The sequence below is a fragment of the Vipera berus genome (assembly GCF_964194415.1).
Source record: "Vipera berus genome assembly, chromosome: 3".
Lineage (NCBI taxonomy): Eukaryota > Metazoa > Chordata > Lepidosauria > Squamata > Viperidae > Vipera > Vipera berus.
In genome coordinates this window covers 41,035,656-41,058,622 of record NC_138204.1, presented here as the reverse complement: position 1 = coordinate 41,058,622, position 22,967 = coordinate 41,035,656, and the positions used below count along the sequence as shown (strand labels likewise).

Genomic DNA, 22,967 nt, shown 5'->3' with positions numbered 1-22,967 from the left:
GGGGTTGAGTTCTCCGGGGCCGCCTGAGCTTATAGCTTGGGCGGCTGAAGGATTGAACTCCCCCGTAGCCTGGGTTGCTCCCAGCTGTTCAGCGTCTCTGCTCCGTGATTTCTGGAGCAGAGCCAGGCGTCTGCGACCACCCCTGCCAGAAGGAAAGACCATGGATTAAAAGGAGCAGGCAGAGCGGTACAGGAGGAAAAGGTGAAGAGGACTTTTATTGCTGCTTTCTAGCTTAATGGACTTTATAAATTTAAAGTGAAACTGCGTAGTAAGTGAAAGTAAAGATGGCGGCTAAACCTCCCCCAAAAACTCTTCGGAGTGCTGGAACTTCTCCGGTGCAACAATCATCATTGCAGGCGTTGCATCCTCCTGATGTATTGACACCGAAGGATTTACAAGATGCTCTTGAAAAACATGCCCAGGTAATTCTGGAATCAATGGGTGAAAAATTTGCAAAGATGGAGGAGAAATTGGAGAAATTGGAGGAGAGAATGGAAGAGAGGATGGAACAGAAGTTCAGTGTGATGAAGGTAGACATTTTGTCTTCAGTGCATAAAGTGGCTGAATGTGTGGAAGATCTGGATGAAAAAGTGGAAGATTTGACTCAAAAGAATGCCATATTAGAAGCAAAAGTATTGGAGAATGAAGATTTAAGAGACAAAATGGACAGAGAACTGAGTCTTGCTCAATATTACCAGATGCAGTTTGCTGTTAGAATCAGAGGCTTAAAAGAGAATATTAAGGAAGACCTAAAGCAGCTGATTTCTGAGGCTCTGGAAGTAGTATTGAATCAGCCAGCATCTGAAATAAAGGGAGGCATGGATAAAGTGTTTCGTGTGAATTCATGGATCGCTAGACAGAGAAAGCTGCCTAGAGATGTGGTGGTTTATTTTGCAAAGAGGGAAATTAGAGATGAAGTTATTCAAGCTGCCTATGATACTAAAGTTGTGATTGCTGATCAAGAAGTTTTGGTTCTAAAAGAAATTCCTCCAAAGATTTTAAGGAGAAGGAAGGATTTTACATTTCTTGTGCAAGAGCTCAAGCAACGAGATATAAGGTTCAGATGGGAGATTCCAGTTGGGTTGATGGTGATGCACGAAGGTAAAAGGTACCGTCTGGTTACTGTGATGCAGGCGCGTGATTTTTACAATAATGTTTTAAAAGCAACCCCATTATCACTTCTGGAAGCTGCAAAGGGATCTGGAGAAGGAGAACATCAAGAGGCTGAAGATGGACAGACAGAGGAGAACGGTGCTGGAGGAGACCAAGCTACAACTTCTTTGGATGATCCCAGAGAGCAGAGGGTGACGCGTGCTGCTTTAAAACGATCAAAAAAAAATAAAAGAACAAGATCAGCAGAAGTCTATGGAACTTCCAAAACGTACTTACAGCCAAGCAGTGGGAGGGGCACGGCCTAAAAAAGATAGTCCTATCAAAGCAGTGCTCCAAGAGCTTTGGGATGATATGCATGGCAACTAAATTTTTAACTTGGAATGTTAATGGACTAAACTCACCACAGAAGAGGAAGAAAGTTTTTCAATATTTAAAACAATTCAAGATAGATGTTATATGTTTGCAAGAAACGCATATTAGGGTTGTGGACCAAAAGTATTTATCGAACTCAAGGTTGGGTACGCAATTTGTTGCTTCTGCAATGAATAAGAAAAATGGAGTGGTTGTTTATGTTAAAAGTGCTTTAACAGCAGACTTAATTGAAGCAGATAAGCATGGAAGATACGTTATGATAGAGTTGCTGCTAGAAGGTAAAAAGACGCTTTTAGTTGGATTATATGCTCCTAATCAACAACAAGCTGACTTTTTTAGTTTACTTCATACAAAGATTACCCAGTTGGATTACAAATCTTTTATTTTTATGGGGGATTGGAATGGTGTTTTGGATGTACAGATGGACAAGGCTGGAGCCTTTAAGCGCGTCCCAAGTCATGCTAGACTGCCTAAATCCTTTTTTGAAATGAAGGATGACTTGGAACTGCGAGATATTTGGTGTGAGAGACATTTGCAGGAAAAGGATTATACTTTATTTTCTGACAGACATCAATCTTTTTCCAGGATCGATTTTATTTTGTTGACTAATGATTTTTTTTAAGGACTAAGAAGGTGAAGATTTGTGCAAGAACTATTTCTGATCATAGCCCAGTTTGGCTAGAGATTGATAAGGAGAATAGAGATAGGCGCTCGTGGCGCGTAAATGAGAATTTGTTTAGAAATCAGAGAAATGTGGAAGAATGCAAACAGCGGATGAAGGATTTTTTTGAAATTAATATGAATAAGGGCACCTCTATGGACATGGTTTGGGATGCTAGTAAGGCCTATATGAGAGGGGTGTTGATATATATGAATAATAAACATAGACGTGCTGTGGAAGCTAGGAGGAAAGAACTGGAGAATGAAATAAAGGAAAAAGAAAAGGCTTTGATTTTGAATTCAGAGGATGTGAAGACCAAGGAGGCTATTAAACTGTTAAGAGGACAATTTGATAAATTAATGGCTGACCAAGTGGCAACCAATTTGCGGTTTGCTAGGCATAATACCTTTTGCAACGCTAACAAACCAGGTAGATGGTTAGCTTACAGATTGAGGAAAAAGCAAAGGGCTTCTAATATAGACAAAATTGAGCATAAAGGAAGGTTTGTGTTTCAACAGGACCTTATCAAGGATGCTTTTGTGGATTTTTATTCTAAATTATATGCTAAGGAGAAGATTAATGAAAAAGACATTGATATATATTTGGAGAATGCTAGCATCCCGGTTCTTACGCAAGTACAAAAAGAGGGGATTAATCAATTAATTACAGAAGAAGAAATTTTTACAGCAATTAAGGAATTGAAGCTGGATAAAGCACCAGGTACGGATGGTTTGTCTGCGGCTTATTACAAAAATTTACAATTAGAGATGATAAAACCGTTAAAGGAACTGTTCCAGACAATCCAGAGGGGGGGAAAGGTGCCACCGTCTTGGAGAACAGCTTTTATTTCCTTGATTCCGAAGGAAGACCAAGATGCTACTCAAGTTAAAAATTATAGACCGATATCGCTTTTAAATACAGATTACAAGATATTTGCTAAGGTGTTGGCTAATAGACTGATGAGGGTTCTGCAACAGGTGATTCATGGGGATCAAACGGGGTTTATTAGTGGTAGGCAAATGAAAAATAATGTGAGGCATATAGTTGATGTGTTAGAGTTTTTGGAAAGGAACAACCAGATCCCTGCGGCGCTAATCTTTTTAGATGCTGAAAAAGCTTTTGATCAATTGAATTGGCAATTTTTGATGAAAGTTTTAGACAAAATGGATTTTGGGGAAAAATTTTTACAACCGATTAGGGCATTATATCAAAAACAAACTGCCCGAATAATAGTTAATAATAGCCTGACAGAAGCATGTAATATTGAGAAGGGCACAAGGCAAGGGTGTCCGTTATCGCCCTTGTTATTTGTGTTAACATTAGAGATATTATTGGTTAAAATACGGAATTCGGAAAAAATTAAGGGTATACAAATTAGAGATCAGGATTATAGATTGAGAGCATTCGCAGATGATCTGGTTGTTACAGTGACCCAGCCAGAGAACTCTGTTGTGGACCTGATGGAGATAATAACACAATACGGGAAGGTTTCTGGATTTAAAGTTAATATACAGAAAACCAAAATTCTGGCCAAAAATATGACAGTTTCGCAAAAGGCTCTCTTAGAAGGATTAACTGGATTTGAGATTGTTAAAAGGGTTAAATATTTGGGGGTGCTTTTGTCGCCCTCTAATACAAAGTTATATAAAAATAATTATGAAAAACTATGGGGGAAAATTCAAAAAGAATTGGAGAGTTGGGAAAAATTGCAATTGTCTTTGTTGGGACGGATCGCAGCAGTGAAAATGAATGTCCTGCCTAAATTTTTATTTTTATTTCAAATGATACCGATTCTTAAGAAAGATTCTAATTTGGAGGAATGGCAGCGAGGTATCAATAAATTTGTTTGGGCAGGGAAAAGGCCACGAGTTAAACTTAAGATTTTGCAGGATACTCGTGAGAGAGGTGGTCTTAAAATGCCCAATCTTAAACTATATTATGAAGCTGCTGCATTAGTAGGAATAAGTGACTGGATTAATTTGACACAAGAGAGATTATTAAATCTTGAGGGCCACGATTTGTTGTTTGGCTGGCATGCATATTTGTTGTATGACAAGAAGGTAGACAATGTGTTTAGAGTGCATATTTTAAGACAGGCATTGTTGAGAGTTTGGAAGAAGTATAGACATAAGCTAGATTGCAAGATACCACTGTGGGCAATTCCAAAACACGCAATAGAAAATATACATGCTGGTTTCAAACATGATGTGACTACGTACAAGGAGATTCTGAGCTTGGAAAGAAATGTCTGGTGTTTGAAATCATATAGCCTCTTGCGAGAAGAGAAGGTTGTTCAAACTTGGTTTCAATATATTCAGTTACGGGCCAGGTGGAAAGAAGACCAGAAAATTGGTTTTACAATGACTGATGAAAATTTGATAAAGCAAATTAGAAATCAGGGTCCAGCACATATCAAACGGATATATCTTGCATTGATAGAAATTGACTCAGAAACAGAGCTTGTTAAAGATTGTATGATTAAATGGGCCCAAAATATCCAAGAAGTTATTACAATGGATACGTGGGAAAGGATTTGGGTGAGGAACGTAAAATTTACACAAGCTCAAAATCTAAGAGAGAATTTTTACAAAATGTTTTATAGATGGCACTTAGATCCTAAAAAGCTTGCAAGTATGTATCCGAATTATCAGCCTAAATGTTGGAGGTGCGGTGACGAAGACGCAACATATTTTCACATATGGTGGACTTGTAAAAAGGTTAAGGCTTTTTGGATAAAAGTCTGGTGGAACATGCAGAAGATTTTTAAACAGAGGATAAAGTTTTGTCCGCAACTTTTTTTGTTGGGAATAATTATAGATGCTACAGTTGTGGACACTAAGTTGATGTTGAATTTAATTACGGCAGCAAGACTCTTAATAGGTCAGTATTGGAAGAAGGAGGAACTGCCGACTATAGGAGAATGGACTTTAAAGGTTTCTGACCTGGCAGAGATGGCAAAGATATCGGCCTATTTGAAAGATCATTCGCAAGAACGCTATATTATGGAGTGGAGAAAATGGATTGAGTATATCCAGAACAAATACGGGACTAAGAAGTTTAATGTAGCATTTGAATAAGTCTTCCTTTCTTTTTCCCCTTTTTTTTATATATATTTTTATATATTTTATATTAATAGTGTTTGTAGTTATCCTATATGAGCTAGAGAGTGATAGATTTTAGAGTTTACGGTTGTTAGCATATGGTTGTTTATGATTCTTTTTTTGTTTTTTTATACCTTGTACTTAGCTCTGGGAAGTCCGGGGGGGGGAGGGGGGGAGGGGTAAGGAGGGAGGGATAGGGGAGGGGTAGGGGGGGTTTGTTAAAGATAAAATGTATGATAAAACTTTTCAATAAAAAAAAAATATGAGTCCAACCAACTCTAGTTTACTCAGGCTTTACGCAGAGTGTGAAACCAGCCATTAAAGAGCTGCTGCAAAAAGTCATGTCAACCCAAGGCTGAAGGGTATTTCACTGTTCCTCTTCACATTTAGCATATTGTGTTTCTTCTAAGCTCATTAGAGATACTCTAAAGCACGGGTGTCAAACTCAATCATGTCACGTGACATATCACAACGTTTTTTGCCTTTGCAAAGCTGGGGTGGGCGTGGCCTGCACATGATGGATCCGGCCTGTGGGCCTCCAGTTTGACATCCCTGCTCTAAAGTAACACATTCCAGTTGAAATGCAATAGTAAGTATTCAGTATTCTGTTTTATAGCAGGATTGTTTCTTAAAAACATGTATTGTAACTTAAGTAGTCATTTCAAACTGTGACAACTCCACGGACTTCAATGAAGCATGATTAAAATTTCAGTAAAGACTGGATTTATAGATAATACCGAACAATGGCTTAATGAACTTTAGTTTACTAAACAAACTACAATTAGCTGGCTCATACAACATGTAAGTCAAAGCCAACCAACATCAAGCTTAACATTGCACATGTGCCTAGCTACAGAATCAAGACGTTATTGCCTCCTTGCTTCTATTGCATCAATTTTCCAGTATGACTGCCATACTTTGTAATCTTTTCGCAATAAGTATACAACCTTTTTAATTTTTTTATTACGTTTCATTATCAGAAAAATATATAGAAGAAACAAAAGTTAGAAAAATAAGGAAATGCATACATTTTTGACAATTTCATAGGCATTAAATACCAACGATCAGTGCTTTCTTTGTAAAAGAAAAAGGTGCCGGAACTCACACATGTCATACAACCCGCCTTGTCTACCCTACAAGGTTCCATCCAAAAAAGGTGCCGGAACTCTGTTCTGAGCGTTCTATGAGAAAAAAAGCCCTGCCAACGATACAGCATATTATAAAAGTTTTCTTTCAAATTATAATTCAGTGTAAATTTCAGCCCATTAGTCCACATGTTTTCCCATTGGTCAATCATAACCACAATTCTTTGCCCATTGGACAATACAGTATTTAACATACTCATTTTCAAAATTCAGTTTTTACAACAGTCTATAAATCTTAGCAAATATATGTTCCTCATTAGGACACAATGCGATTTCAAATTCATTTGTTTATACTCAAAACCATGGCTTTTCTTATCTAAGTTAAATCTTTTAATTGTAAAAATGTGAACCAATGACACATATACCCTTCCAACTTCAATTCTTCTTTCAACTTTTAAAAAACTTAAGAAAGCCCTGTTTTATATTTAATCCATACTCTTAGAATGGCATGGCTAAAAAAGATACCTAAAAATTACATTCGCTTTAGCTTTATCATATTACAAATAGGCATACCAATCAAATCATAGCCCTCCAAATCTGTTAACCTCTTATTCTTCAAAATATCCAAACCGTGCAATAAATATCAAAATATAATTTTAAGTGTGGTCAGTCCCTCTTCTTTAGCATCCTGCAACAATTTATATTCTCTTTTTTTCCCTTACTATATCTTTTTGCCATTCCTTAAATGGAATATTTGTCATGGTGACATCTGGAATAAAAATAACATTTCAGGTGAAACATTCATCTTAATTATAAGTATACAACTTACAAAGCATTCAGGTATGAGTCCTGACTTTCATTGCCTCTTAAGTTAAGGATCTGATGACTCAGTAATGAAACTTGGTTTCGAGAGAGCAAATTATACCCTGTAATTTTATCCATATAAATCAGAACAAAAGAGAAGGTTCCCCTCCTTCTATCCATATAGAACAGTTCTTTTCATTAAGATGTGTGGACTGGTAAACATGCTTGTCAAAGAATTCTGGGAGTTGAAGTCCACACATGTTAAAGTTGAAAAACACTGATATTGAATCTAATCTCAGGTATCTTCAATAAGTTTCTAATTTGGGGAAGTCTCTGTAGCAATATTTTGAAATGTTATAATGTCTTGATAAGACCATATTTGGAATATTGCATCCAGTTTTAGCCACCGCGATTTAAAAAAGATGTTGAGACTCTAGAAAGAGTGCAGAGAAGAGAAACAAAGATGATTAGGGGACTGAAAGCTAAAACATATGAAGAACAATCGCAGGAATTGGGGTATCTAGGGGTGACATGATAGTGTTCCAATATCTAGGGGGCTACCACAAAGAAGAGGGGTTCAACCTATTCTCCAAAGCACCTGAAGGCAGAACAAGAAGTAATAGATGGAAACTAATCAAGGAGAGAACCAACCTAGAACTGATGAGAAACTTCCTGATAGTTAGAACAATTAATCAGTGGAACAACTTGCCTTAAGAAGTTGTGGGTGCTCCAGAACTAGAGGTTTTTAAGAAGAGATAGAACAAGCATTTGTCTGAAATGGTATAGAGTTTTTTGCTTGAGGTCCAAGGTCCCTTCCAACTCTGATATTGTTATTCTATTCATCTTAATAAGGGACGTGGTGGCTCAGTGGGTTAGGACGCTGAGCTTGTCGATCAGATGGTCGGCAGTTTGGCGGGTCGAATCCCGAGTGCTGCGTAACAGAGTGAGCGCCTGTTACTCGTCCCAGCTTCTGCCAACCTGGCAGTTCGAAAGCACATAAAAATGCAAGTAGAAAAATAGGGACCACTATGGTGGAAAGGTAACAGTGTTCTGTGCACCTTTGGCGTCTAGTCATGCCAGCCACATGACCACGGAGACGTCCTTGGACAAGCGCTGGCTCTTCGGCTTTGAAACGGAGATGAGCACCGGCCCCTAGAGTTGGAAACGACTAGCACGCATGTGCGGGGGAAACTTTACCTTTAACTTTATTCATCTTAATAATTATTTAATGTAATAAAGGGGAAATGTGTTTTACTTGGCCTTTGCTAGATTTTTAAACAAATCCTCCTATCATATTGCTATTGTTTTATTACTGAAAAGCACATACTTCAGAGTTGAATTATGAAATAATGGATTTAAGACTTGTTAAGCTACAAATGCAAAATTAATTACACAGACTTCCAGAAGATTTTAAAGCATGAATTGTACTTTTGTTTGTGGGCTCTCTTCTTCATAGCTGATTTCTGAATTTATAATTTCCTTATTTATAATAAGATTTCCTTATTTATAATAAGTTAATTTAAGGAAAGCAGTTGGTGGATTCTCTTGGCTAATGTAATGAGAACATGCAGAAAAAAGTGGTTCATAACATATCTCAGGTCAAGAAAAAGAGAGCCAGTGTTTAGCCAGAAATACTAATTTCCTTATATCTTGTGGTCTTGTTTGTTTTTTGAATTAATATAGTACTGTATTCCCGTGCTGAATATATTTTCTAGAGCAAACCGTAATACAAAATTTACTATGTTGATAATGCTTTTGTACCTGAATGAGCTCATAACTGACCATTAAACAGTAGCAAAAAAACTCATAATGGAATTTTGTACTCCACCCTTCTGCATTAAACTCTTAAGCTGTAATAAATGCTATTATGCCAAATGGGAAATCTTAGTGATGCCTTTTTCCTCTTCCTTTACCTTTCTTATAGCCAGCAAAGATTTGATCCCATCCTGTTGCTGGCATTTTCTGAATTTCTTTCTTTCTTTAACATAGCTAACATGTGAGAACATGCTTTATAAATAAACTAAAAGAAAATGAGTAATCATTTTTTGTTAAATCCTCCCAGAGTTCTTAACTGGGAAAATCCTTGTGCTCATGTTTGCTAATAGTGCATATTAATATAGGATGTTTAAAAGTATGTGTTGCCTAGGACAGCTGATGGTTTTGGTTTCCCAAGATACTTTTGCTGTTGCTTCCTTACCTTGTATGAACATTTAACACACTACAATGGGTTAGTTTAATAAATCTATGCAATAGAAGCAAATAATAATGTGATTTCTTTGGTTTTGTTTTGAGGCAAAACAATGTACAGTGTTGAACAGTGGAGTTTGTTTATTTATTTATTTATTTATTTATTTATTTATTTATTTATTTATACATACATACATACATACATACATACATACATACATACATACATACTACTCATCCAAGAGTTGCCTCCAGGCAACTTTCAATCAAGATTTCCTCTAAAGTTAGTGAACTTTTTTTGTTCATGCTTTAAACAGAAGCTGATGTCCATTATTGCTATTAGCAATAAGTGGTTTTCTTGGTAGGAAATTAAATTAGATGATTCCTGATTCCATGTCACTTGTGATTTTATACAAACAATACCATTGGCATAGACACTGTTGTTCTGTTATGCTGTTTTTAAGAATACTGACATTCAAGCAGGCACCTCTGAAATGATAAAGATACATTTGGTTATTATGATTCCAATGCCATAAAGATATAATAATAGGTATCCCTGTTATCAGTGTAAAGAATCTTTAATTGTAATTAGAATCATGATAATGTTATTTCAAATACAGGGAAGCTATTTTGTCTTCCTGAGAACTAATCATTAATATCCAAATTTACATAGCAGTGATGCAACACTATAGTGATGGCTTGAGCATGTGGAAGCTTGTTTCACATAGTTGATTTTGAAACAGCATGTTTGAGAATACCTTGTTCTGCAAGAACAAATAATTCAATACTAGATCAAGTAAAACTAGACTGTTCCCCTGGAAACTCTAATAATGACGTAAAATTTAATCATTTAATCTGAGTCCCTGGAGAAGACTCTGAGGCCTAGAAAACTTTAAAGCAATTTAAAAAGAGACTGACAGAAAGCAAGTGGCCAGATGCTATCACTGATGACACAGGCATGAACTTGCAAGAGAGAAATGGTTACTGATAAAGAGTTCTAGTGAAACACTGTCCATCAATTTAAGGAGAGCCAAAAAACCACTGAATGACTGAAGCATAGCAAGAAACGTCTTGTCTTCGGTTTCTGTCGCTTCTCAATATCCCATACTGGAGATTCATAATATAAAATCACATAAGTACTACTAAGCATGGACAAATATGGACAGTTAAAAAGAGTTTAAATGGCTTTAAGCACTAATAAGCTTTTGCTATAATCCACCTAATAGAGTAGTATCAGTCATAGAATTGCATGCAGACTTATTTTTCTGCTTTAGTCGGTTTTCCACTGCAATATAATTTGCCTTCTATGGCAAATCATCATTTCAAAAAGCAAGGTACTCAGCTGGTACAGTAACTCATGGTTTGACTTCTAATCTTCCATTATGGTCACATTTGGATCAACAGGAATGTTAGTATGATTCGATTAATTGCTGTGTATCTATATATTCTTATTGGCCGAAAAAATGTTTGAGATCTGAGATGATAATATTAAGAGTTGAGCAGTCTGGAAGGGAAAGGAAGATGGCTAAAAGAAAGATGGCTAAAAGAATGATCAACATATTTTTAACAAATGACAGTTGCTAATAGATAGGGTTTTTCTTATTTGCCTTACAAATAGTCTGTATTGTATCTGCATAACCTCTCCTTTCCCCTACTTTATTCCAGTTTATCTACTCTAGTGTAACCACTCTATTAGAAACAGTGAACTGTAACTCACAAGGATGTATACTTTTTCATAATATTTGTTAGACTGAAGTGGTACTACCAGACTCTTTTTGATGTTTACTGTTGATTTAATACAAGTCTCTTCTGGAAACCAATAAGGAGAAAACAATAATTATCTTTGACCCTTTCTACCACTAATACTGTATTCAATCTACAGTCTATCTTGAGACTGTAACAGAATAAGAGTTAATTTATGGTGATATTATATTGGCCAGGAGACTATAGTGTTAATACAAAGTTTGGCTGATGGTGATTCAGTTCACGCTTCAGTGCACCACCGGGGCAAATTAGCCTCACACTCAGAAGGCCTGATGGCATTCTGTAGTGTCATCTAGGGCTTTTCCCACCACCAATGTCACCTCTCATTTGGATGTTGCATTCAGGCAGATCCACGACTGGTTGAATTCATACTGCTGCTCGAAACACTGTTTTCTCCCATGAAAGTGGTACCTATTAATCTACTTGCATGTAACATGCTTTCAAACTGCTAGGTTGGCAGAAGCTGAGGGAAGTGATGGGAGCTCACTTATCACATGGTACTCAGACTTGAACCATCAGTCTACAGACCTTCTCTAGCATCATTAAGCCACTGAATCACTGAGCCTCAAGAATAAAAAAATCTTGTAGCTTAAAATATCTGGCCTAATTTGGAGAGTTTCTTCATCTCTAACTTTTTGCAAAACATTGAGGAATAGATGTAGAGATTTTGAAAATGCTACACTCTTATGAACCATTTTTATTGGTTCTAACAAACTTAACCCACTATGGTTTTTAGATTTAAGTAAAAGGAAAAATGAATTCTGATAGCATAATACTAGGGGACAGGCAAAACCATTTTGATTGATGGTGAGGAAAAGCTGGATCAAATCAATCTAAACAAGCATACAAGGGGAAGGGCCAAATGATTTAATTATATATGTATTTTAAAATACCAATTACATGTTCACCTATTTTATTGCTATTATGCCATACATCCTGAATGGAGACAACATAGAAATTATACAAATAGATAAAATACTGATTTAAGTTAATATTCTAATATTTGAGCAGGCATTTCAGTTCATTATGATATTATGTGGAGTTGCATTTTGCTTGAAATAGACCTGATGTGCAGTCCAGCCCCTTTAATCCATTCCAGTCCTGCTATTATTATAACAGAGATTATTGTTTCCTCTAATCACTCTGCTAATCTTCTTGGAATGGAACATATCTGTTTATCAGTCTCAGGCCTATTTAAAGTGACAGGTTATTTCTTTTTAATTCCAGAACAAAAGTTTGGTCTGGTGTAAGAATGAAAAGTGAATTGGGATAAACTGTTAATATAATAATAAATAAGATGATAACTTTAGAAAAACTTATATTTGTAAAACAAAAGCTTGTTAAGGAATTCAGTATAACAGGCAAACTGCCATTTTGGGAAGAATGCAAATAAATTTGTTTCCTTTAAAAGCTTGAAAAATTGAAAGCAGCTATTGTTAAGCATTCATATCTTACTGTTATAACTAGTGGAATTATGAATTATAATTATCTAGATTCACAAAACCTTTAAGTTATTGATTTATTTATCAAATTTATATGGCTGCTCATCTCATGGAAATTGACTATGGGCAGCATACAACAATCCAGTAAAACAGCAAATGAATAAGACAGTCATTATTAAAAACATTAAATCATGGCTACAATGGCTAGGTTTACACAACATGTTAAGCCCAACATAAGTAAGTCATACTTTGCTTTAGCAAGCCAACCCTTATGTCATAGATTATGCAATATAAAGAAAATCAACAAAATGATTTAGATTTAATCTCATTTCCATTTCTGAATAACTCACATAATTTGAAATAAGCAGCAGGGTTGTTATTTTATAGAATGGCTGCTCAACTTGAGGGAAAACGATTGTGATAAGTTCATAGATGGTTTGAATTAGGTCAACAAAATGACGTTATATATAACTGTTAATCGGGTAGCATTCATATTAGTAGATTAGCATCAGAGACCAACCTGGGAGTTCCAGCTAAAGGATTGTGCTGAGATATTGGAGGATTCTGTGTTATGTATATGGAAATCTTTTAAATGAACTTAGATATTTTTATCTTGTAATTCAGGGAAGGTGCATGAAGGTGAAACAGTGAGAAAATTCCACAAGATTGAATAGAGGCTGCAAGTAAAAAGGATCATGAGGAGAGGAAGTCCAGCTTGCATGTGCAATAGTCACTGAAAAAAGATAAAAGAAATTAAATTTCTAAGAAGAAGAAATAAAAGATTGCAAGAAGAAAACTGAGAAGAAAGAAATAGCAAATATTTCTTCTCCATCTTTCAAAGCAAACATGGGACAACACTTCACTAACGAAGAAGGAGAACAGGTTGAGATTGATGTGGCTGAATTGCAGGAATGGTATAAGAAGTTTGTAATGGAATGTCCAAGTGGGACACTCTTCAAGCATGAATTCAAACGATTCTTTGGGGTTCATAATAATCAAGAAGCATCGGATTATGTGGAAAGCATGTTCAAAGCTTTCGATAAGAATGGGGTAAGCATGTTAAACTGATTTTAAAAGTTGAAAGCTCACATTCACCTGGTTTTTAAATGTGGAATTTCCCTTTTGGCTAGGTGTTAATTGTTAATGCTACAATTAGTAGAACTTGCTTAGAAGCAAGCTCCATAGAGCACAACAAAATCTTTTTCTGAAAATGGTGTTATATTTCAGATAAGAAATGTGATAAATATGCCAGGAACTCAGGAGATCCAGAATGCTGTATAGGAGGAGAACTAATCAGTTAAAAGTTGTATTTAATTGTCAGGTTCTTATTATTTGATAGAATATTGATAGACTTTATTATCATAATTTGAATAGAATTGTTCAAGATCCTAAGAGATTACTTTTAAAATAAATACTTGATTGGTCAAAATTCTCCCAATACTTCTGATAGTTGTGTCCCATCACATTCATTATTTTCAAAAATTGGGGAAGATCTGATGAATTGTACTGTAGCATACAATGATATTCCCAGGAGGAAAAAAGTAGGGATGTTATAACTGGAGAGATTAATGTCATTATTATAATTTATTTTGGTAAAGAAGCAAATGCAGGATTCATGCTGACATTTCTATAAAATGGAAAAATGGTTTTGTTTTATTTTTTTTTAATGCAGTGACTGTATCAAATGTATGATTACTTGTTATGCCTAATATATAAAAGGGCATTTAACTCTGGTCAAAACACATTGCTGTTTTAGTGACTTTGGATCAAATATTCTGTTTTGCTCCAAGAAAAGCAAAATTTAGTTACAAGAAACTGGAACTTTCTCACTAAACATATTATTTAAGTACAGTGCAAATGCTAAGGGCATTGTAATCAACGCCTGCTCATTCATTTTATAACATTATGGTAATGTCACAATACTTTATATTATACATGTGCCCATTCTAGTCAGAAAAAGTATCAAAATGTAGTGTACTGAATCTGGCATTTAAATGTGGTTCAATCTTTTATGAGAAATTTGTGTTGCAATATTAGACTATAGCATTAATCACATGCAAAATCATTTTAAAAATCAATCTATTTAGTTTCAGTGCATTGCAAATAAGCATTTTCAGCCACATAGGTTCATATGTCTATGTATCAATAAAAAAGTAACGAAATATGCATAGGATCACATGCAGTCCTAAGATATCAACACCCACGGCATGGACTAGGAATGCTTCTACATGAGGAAAACCAAAGGCACTTGGATTCCAGACATCTTAATGATATTCAGACTTATTTTTGCCTTTTCTCTGAAAACATCCATGGTTTTGTAATTTAACTTATAATTAATAAAAAAAGTTAGTAAACTATTACAGGAGGCATATGGTTAGGAAATAGTTTCTGAGAACCAAGCTAATTTTACCATCTGTATGGGATAACTTTTTTTGACAATGGAATTTTAATGCAAAATATTTAATGCAAAACTAATTCAGAGCAAGGAACGGAATAGAAAGAAAAAATGTACATGAAATTAAATACATAATTATATTTGATTTACAAATTGGAGGAAAAGAAGGAAAGGGCAACATGTGGCCCATTGATTGACTTAAGTATTGGCTTTCTGTGAATGTTTCTCCATTAGGGCAGGAGGATAAATTAATAAAATAATTGGACTGATTATTTTCCTCCCAATAAAAAAACGTATTGACTTAAGGTTTTTTCCTATCAAGTTTAAATGGAAACACATTAAGAGAGAAGAAAATGAAAGTGTTCTCCTATTAATGAAAGTTATTTAGCACATCTCATCACTCTAGTTGGTTACAAAACTGTGCACACTGTCTCTTCAGCCCTACCCTCTGTAATTACATGGGTTTTTTACAGTTAAGTGTACTATGAAAACCCAGAACACAGTGCACTTATTCTTGTTTTTATATTTAATTTAATTTAATTTAATTTAATTTATTAATATTTCTATACCGCCCTTCTCCCGAAGGACTCAGGGCGGTGAACAGGGCAAGAATAAAAAACACAGAATTACAAAAGTTAAAAAATGATTAAATACATGCCCACTAAAAAAAATTAATACATAGTAAAACCCCAATAAAATACAATAAAAACCCCACCAATCCCCCATCAGGCCAGGCCGGCTTGTTCGAACAAGTATGTTTTTAGATCGCGGCGAAAGGAGCGAAGATCGGGCGCCGTTCGGAGCTCAATTTAGATCCTCTTTGAAATTCTGGCATTCAAGCAAATAGGATGTTCTAACAGTTAACAGCTAGAACTGAAGAAGCTTTATTTAAAAACGTTTTTAAAAGAAAAAACAAACAAGAAAGTCCATTTGCCTTTTGGAAATAAACACCATTGGGACAACTATGAACTGGATGACTGAGAATCTCCGTAGATATCTGATGCATGCTTAGTTAGAGCAGGGGGAGGCAACCTTGGCTCTTTTATGCCGAAAGCCCTAATAAGCAGGCATATACATAGAATGAAGGCTATTGCTAAGCACATTGATTTGTGCTTTCGATTGTAAGCCGCCCTGAGTCTTCAGAGAAGGGCGGGATATAAATGACTCGTGGTCTTCAACTCCCATAATTCCTGAGCCAGCCACGCTTCTTTGTCGAGCACAGCTTCTTTTAATTGTCTGATGTTCAACTTTATATCAGATCTGATGTTATGAAGCCAGCGTGTTCTTTGCTTTCCCCATTCCTAGCATCATTGCCTTCTCCAACATCATTGCATGCATGATGTGGCCAAAGTGAATTAGACATAGTCTTATGATTTTAGCTTCCATGATGTGTCTAGTGTGATACAATATAACACCTCTCTGTTAGTTACTCTGGTTGTTCATGGTATATGCAATAATTTACACCAGCACCACAGTCCAAAGATGTCCATTCTTCGATTAGCCATTTTTAGTGTCCAACTCTCACATCCATATATCATTATAAGGAAGACTATTGCTCTAACTAGCCTGCTTTTTGTATTTATATCAGTATCTCTGTTTTTCCAGATCTTATTCATGTTAACCATTGCAGTGTGGCCTAAGGTTATCCTGTATTTGATTTCAGGAGTATAACTGCTATGAAGAACAATTTTGGATCCAAAGAAGATAAATTCTCAAACCAATTCAATTTCCTCCTTGTTGATTTGAAATCATGTCCATCTGCAGCTGTTGTCATTATCTTTGTTTTCCTGATGTTAAGACTCAATCCTACTTTTTCACTTTCATCCTTGATTTTTCAGATAATTTTTTATTCTTCCTTATTTTCAGCCAATAGTACTTTTCCCCATTCTTCAGTCCAATATCAGGCAATTTCAGATCTAATTTCCACATGAGCACTTCAGAATACAAATTGAACAAAAAAGGTGATAAAATACATCCTTGTCTAACTCCCTTACTGATTCTGAACCAATCTGTATTGCCATAAAGTGTTATCACTGTTGCCTTCTGATCAGAGTACAGTGATCTGATAAGTCTGATCAAGGGTGTTGGGACACCAAGATCATGCAAAGCCACCCATAACTTATTGTGTTCTACACAATCAAAAGCTTTTCTGTAATTGATAAAGTACATATAAAGATGCTTTTGATATTCATATGCCTTTTCCATAATCCATCTAATATTAGCAATGTGATCTCAAGTGCTGTGCCCCTTCTAAAGTCAGCTTGTACATCAACTAACTCTCAATCAGTGACATTCTGTACTTCTGTTTAATAATTTTTAACAGAATCTTGCTTGCATGAGAAATCAGTGCAATTGTGCAATAGTTGGACCACTCTCTGGCATCGCCTTTCTTTATTAATGGGATAAAAACAGATCTTTTCTAGTCCTGAGGCCATTGATACCTTGTCATACCTCTTGACACAGAGAAATGATAGTGTTAACTGGCACTGGTCTTAGTAATTCCGTGGGTATTCAATCAATACCTGGGTTTTTCCAGTTTGGCATTTTCCCCATAGCTCATTCTGCTTCTTTCAAGTTGTTTGCTTCTTTGATTGGGCTGCCATCATTGTCATCTTGATGGTAAGTCAAATTGCTATAGAGTCCTTCCGTATATTTTTTCCATCTGTTCTTGACCTTTTGCTGGTCACTTAGTACAGTGGCCTCCAACCTTTTGGGCATCAGGGACCGGTTCTGTGGAGAGAGGTTTTTCCACGGATCAGAAGAGGTGTGGTTTTTTGAGTTGCCTGCATCCTCTGGATGGGGCTTTGCTTATTTACATGGCCTGGTTTCTGACATGCCGCGGCTCATTGCCAGTCCATAGACTGACGGTTGGGGACCCCTGACTTAGTACATTCCCGTTGTGGTCTTTAACAGTTCCTTGCCCTGTTGAAAATCTGGATCATACCATTTTCACTATGGCAAACATGACCTTAATATGGCCCTTTCTATTAGCTTCTTCCAGACGTTGACACTGTGTTTTTTCCTCTGCCTGTTTTTATCTTTCCTGGCTTAACATTGAAAATTGTGTTCAGCTTTTTAACTTTATCCTTGTTTCCTTTAGCTTTGGCTGCCCTTCACTGATGGTGTCATCAGATAGCCACTTGTTTGTTGTCTTTGGTTTTTGGCATGATAGATGTAATGTATTGGGCTTGTTTTGTTAAGGGAACACCACGTGGGTAATTGCTGGAAGGTTGCTTGAGCAGGGAAGCTGGCTAACGGCTCCCAGCTCCTCAGACAACCCATCTCCAGCACTGCTATTGGTTGCCTCTAGGGTGGCAATAGGTTGCTTTAAACCTATTGGCCGCTGCCTAGAGGCCAGGGTATAAATTGCTACATTCGCAGCCCTGTTTCTCAGTTCAGATCCTGCAAGATCTTTGCTGAACTCACTCGCCTCGTCTTCGTCATTAAGCAACGAACCCAGTATTTAACAACAGATACTTTCTAGCAATTTCCGTGATGTTATATTGGATCTCTTGCCTCTGTTCATCTGGGGCTTTTCTCCTCCAAATTCAGTGGCTCAAACCTATTCTTACCTTCTATGGCATACATAGGTGAGATGTTCATATTGAATTTGGGGAGATATTACCTTTTTTCACTTTCTCCGGTTTGAGCTTCAGTTTAGCCACTAATCACATGGTCTGAGCTACAATCAGCACCAGGAAGTGTCTTAACAGATGCAATTGAACCCTTCCAGGGTTGTTGGCTTAAAATAAAGTATCTGATTTTGATGTTATCCTTTTGGTGCTATCCACATATAGAAATGTTGGTTGTGTTGTATAAACAATGTATTAATTATGCTGAGATGATTTTTCTGACAAAATTGCACCAAGTGATTGCCAGCTTCATTCTGTTCACCTAGCCCAAACTTGCCTACTATTCTTTCAACTTCTTCTTGGCTTACCTTTGCATTAAAATCACCCATAATATACAAAGATCCTTTTTTGGTATTTGCTTGAGAGCACATTGAAGCTCACTGTAAACATTCATCATCTGAGTCTACAGTTGGGGAGTAGATTTGTACTATGGTGATGTTGAATGGCTTGCCTTGAATTTGGATAGACATTATGCGATCGCTGTGTGCTCTGTGATTCTCAACACATTTAGCCACTTGTTTGCTTACACAGAATGCAACTCCTTTTCATCTGATGATATTGTTTCCAGATAAAGAAACCAGAAAGTCATCTGATTTGAATTGACCACTGGCTGTTCAGTGTAACTCACTGATGCCAAAATAATTGAATACACTTTGATTATTGTGTCATTAGAAAGGACAGGTCGCTCATTTTCAGACCTTTCTTCTCTCTTCTTCATGCAAAATAGCTGCTTTCAGCTCATTGGAAGCTTAACTATTTTACCTGAAATTGGTTTTTTTTTCTTCTCTCCCCATCGCCCCTGCCCAAATAAAAAAGATGTTGTACCACCATGATTCAACTCTTTGTGGTTGATTTTGGGATATCTGCTCCAGTCTTCAGAGGCCATGAAAAAGAGGCACAGGAGCCATTGGCAGTTCATGACTATAGGTGGTGTATTGTGTGACAAAGCCACAAAACAATAAATGTACTACTGTTGAGATCTAAGATGATCACAATTAAAGTGACCATTTTATATTACCAGGATAACACCATTGACTTCCTAGAATATGTGGCTGTTTTGAATCTGGTTTTGCGAGGGAAGCTGGAACACAGACTGAGATGGACATTCAAAATATATGATAAAGATGGAAATGGCTGCATAGATAGACCTGAACTCCTAGAAATAATTGAAGTAAGTAGAAATGTGTGGTGGGTTTTTTTGCCAAATGTTTTTTTTTTCCCATCTGGAATATAATGCTTTAGTTTGCATATGCTGGCTTCCTTCTGTACTTTTTTGAAATTATAGTTTAAAAATAATCAGAATGAAGCTGTCATATGCATTATGGTTGCTATATACTGTGATTAGTACAAGAGGATAGACTTTCCAAATCTATTCATAACTTCCCCAACTCATAATTTCACCTACATTGTTGTTTACTACTTTTACAATTGAGCCATAACTTATTTAATGAGCCAGATCTCCACTTTGTGAATCCTTAGTATCGGGAAGAGAACCATGTTTATGTCTAAAACATAAGTCTACTTTGCCTGGCAATTCCATTCTGATAAAACAAAAGCCCAAAGTTGTTTTTGGTCAAGGAATAAATCATAATAACATGAGGAGAAAAAAATCTAAAATTTATTCTTTTAAAAAATGTGTCTACAACAATCCCTCAAAAGAAAGAAGAAAAATGAAAAAAGGATTTTTCCCCTTACATTTTATTTGTTTATTTTAAGCAGAAGGCTAGGAACAAATGAAAGAAAGAGAATGTATGTTAACAGTTCTATACTGACTTATGCTCCCAGTTTAAGAGCAAACAAACAGGTTCCAATAAGACAATGGATTATTCTTACCTATGTAATTTTACCCCACACAGAGAGAGAAATAAAAAAGAAATATGAAAGGATAAAAACTATGTGTATTATATAGTTGAACCTGAAATCCTGAGTTAGCTACAGATATTCACCATTATAGCAATCCTGGGTTATAGACAACATAGCTAATATATTTTTTATCATAATTTTCCAATTGTTTCTTTCATACTTTTGTATTTAACACTAAAAATGTTGAAAAGAAGAAAAGGTAGAAGACCTGCAGATTGCATTGTGTCTGATAGAATAGTAGTAGTAGTCAGTCCCTATGGAAACAGTCTACACCACTCTTGCCTATAAATTTCCTAAAAGATTTCTTTTGTTATATTTAACTTTGTAAATACTTGATCAAATGATTTATCAAATTTCTATGCACATCTGTCTGAGAGATTTACATATGCATTATTGTGTGGCTTCCTGTTAACATTATAGGGTGTTTTTTTCCAGGCTATTTATAGCATTAAGCAAGCATACACATCTGAGGAAGAAAGAGCTGTTCCCAGTCTCACTCCAGAAGAAGTTGTGGAAAGAATATTTCATCTCGTAGATGAGAATGGAGATGGTAATAACCTGATTTGAAGCCACACTGATGTCTTATTTGAAATTATGGTTGGCAATTTGATGCCCTTCTAGAACTTTTGTAATGCCAAAGTTCCCAAGGCTCAGTACAAGTCTAATGAGAATTACATCTCAATATTTCTGGTGGCAACAGATTGCCTGTGCATGATGCAAATAGTGCACAGATTTTAATCCATGTCATTTAAAAGATGGATGTTTTTTTACTGACACTTTATTAACAGTTATTGACTTATCAAGTGTCAGTGATGTAGACCAGAGTTCCCCAACCTTTGGGGCACCAGGGACCGGTTCCGTGGAGAGTGGTTTTTCCGCAGACCGGAGGGGATGTGGTTTTGTGTGCTGCCTGTATCCTGCAGATGGGGCTTTCCTTTTTTGTGTAGACCGGTTGCTGGCATGCCGAGGACCAGTACTGGAGCATACTCATGTTAAGTTCCTTTCTTTTTTTGCATATATATATATATATATATATATATATATATATATATATATATATATATATATATCTCAATATCAGTATTTGAATGTTTTCAATTTTTATTTTTTAAAATATAATGAGAAACAATTACAGACATTTAAATAATGTTTAAACATGCATTTGGCAAAGTTATCTGATTTCACATCAGCTCTAGGAAGCAAGTGCACACTATATAATGCTATTGATTGGAAACTTCAAGTTTTCTTGTTCTTGTTATCATTGTCTTTCTCTAATAGACACCCAGATTCATTATCTCTGCTCTGCAGCACAGATGGAAGGTAGAAAAAGTCTTGTCAGTTTTCCAGATTGTGACTCATTCACCTTAATTTCTACACAATATTGAAGAAAGATTCATTTCCAGCACACCTAAATATTGCATTATCTGGTTTATCCTTTCCAAATTTGCTCTGAAATTTCCTGACTTCTTTAAATATTTATGAGGGGCAGATGACCATTATCTACCATCCCAGCAAATCATGTTTCTGAAATTTTAAATCAGTCTTTCCAAGTAACTCTGCCTTAATTAATTATTCTTGAATATCACTTCCCTACTTGAGGAAAATATAAAGGATTCCTTCTGTTCTCAATCAAAGAAGCAACATTTCAATCTGTTAGCACTGCTCCTCTTTATAGTCCAATGAAAAAGAAAGATAAGGAGTTGACTAGTGGGATTAGATAGAATGCATCTCCCCCATTTGTAACATTCTATGATTTCTTTCTTGTCATTGATTCTTTAGGAAAATTATCTCTGGATGAATTCCTTGATGGAGCGCAAAGAGATAAGTGGGTGATGAAGATGCTACAAATCAATATAAGCCCAGGTGGATGGCTTGCCAATCAAGGAAGAAAAAGTGCAGTGCTCTAATCATTGTATTATTTCAAAAGTGTAATGAGAGAAAAAAAGCATCCCTTGTCCTTTGTTCTATTTTTCCTTGATAGCAGCAGGCTGAGCACTAGGGGGGGAAAAACAAAACCCTAATGCTGTTTGTTTAAATATTCTGCCGTGCATCTAGGCCATGTCATGGAACAATGCTATGTCATGGTAATTTGGGGGAAAAAATTAAAAATCAACCTGAATGTAGCAATGAGGACTATATGGGTAGCTGACTTGGGGCTATTGACAGGGTTGGCAGAAGGTCCAACTCACAACTTAGGATACTAGCAACTACCCCATATTGCTTATTTCTGACCCCAGACATAGTTATCAGAAAAAGATGATGGGCTTAAAAATACTCTCTGGCTGTCATATTTCACACTGCAAGGTGGTATCACATAATCAAATGTTTTGTCAAACATATCATATCAGGGAAAAGTTAATGTTTTGTAAACTTATAGGAAGAAGCAAATAAACCAATTGCAAGGGTTTGCAAACTATCTGGTTTGCACAATTTATTGAATTATAAAACGTTAGATATAATGTAGCTTAGCATTTTGAGCAAACTCAACCATTCAGTGTGAATATAGCCTGAAGCAGCATCAGTAGATACAATTGACATTCTCTCCAGC

The 22,967-nt window shown here is 36.0% G+C and overlaps 1 protein-coding gene across 1 annotated transcript; it reads left to right on the top strand.

Annotated features, from left to right (window-relative positions):
• Positions 1-13,375: 13,375 nt before the first annotated feature.
• GUCA1B (guanylate cyclase activator 1B) lies at positions 13,376-22,326 on the top strand (the record flags this gene model as incomplete). Its single annotated transcript, XM_081325444.1, has 4 exons — positions 13,376-13,579; positions 19,578-19,727; positions 20,855-20,969; positions 22,199-22,326. 4 exons carry the CDS (start codon positions 13,376-13,378, stop codon positions 22,324-22,326), a joined length of 597 nt encoding a protein of 198 aa, XP_081181570.1.
• Positions 22,327-22,967: the final 641 nt, after the last annotated feature.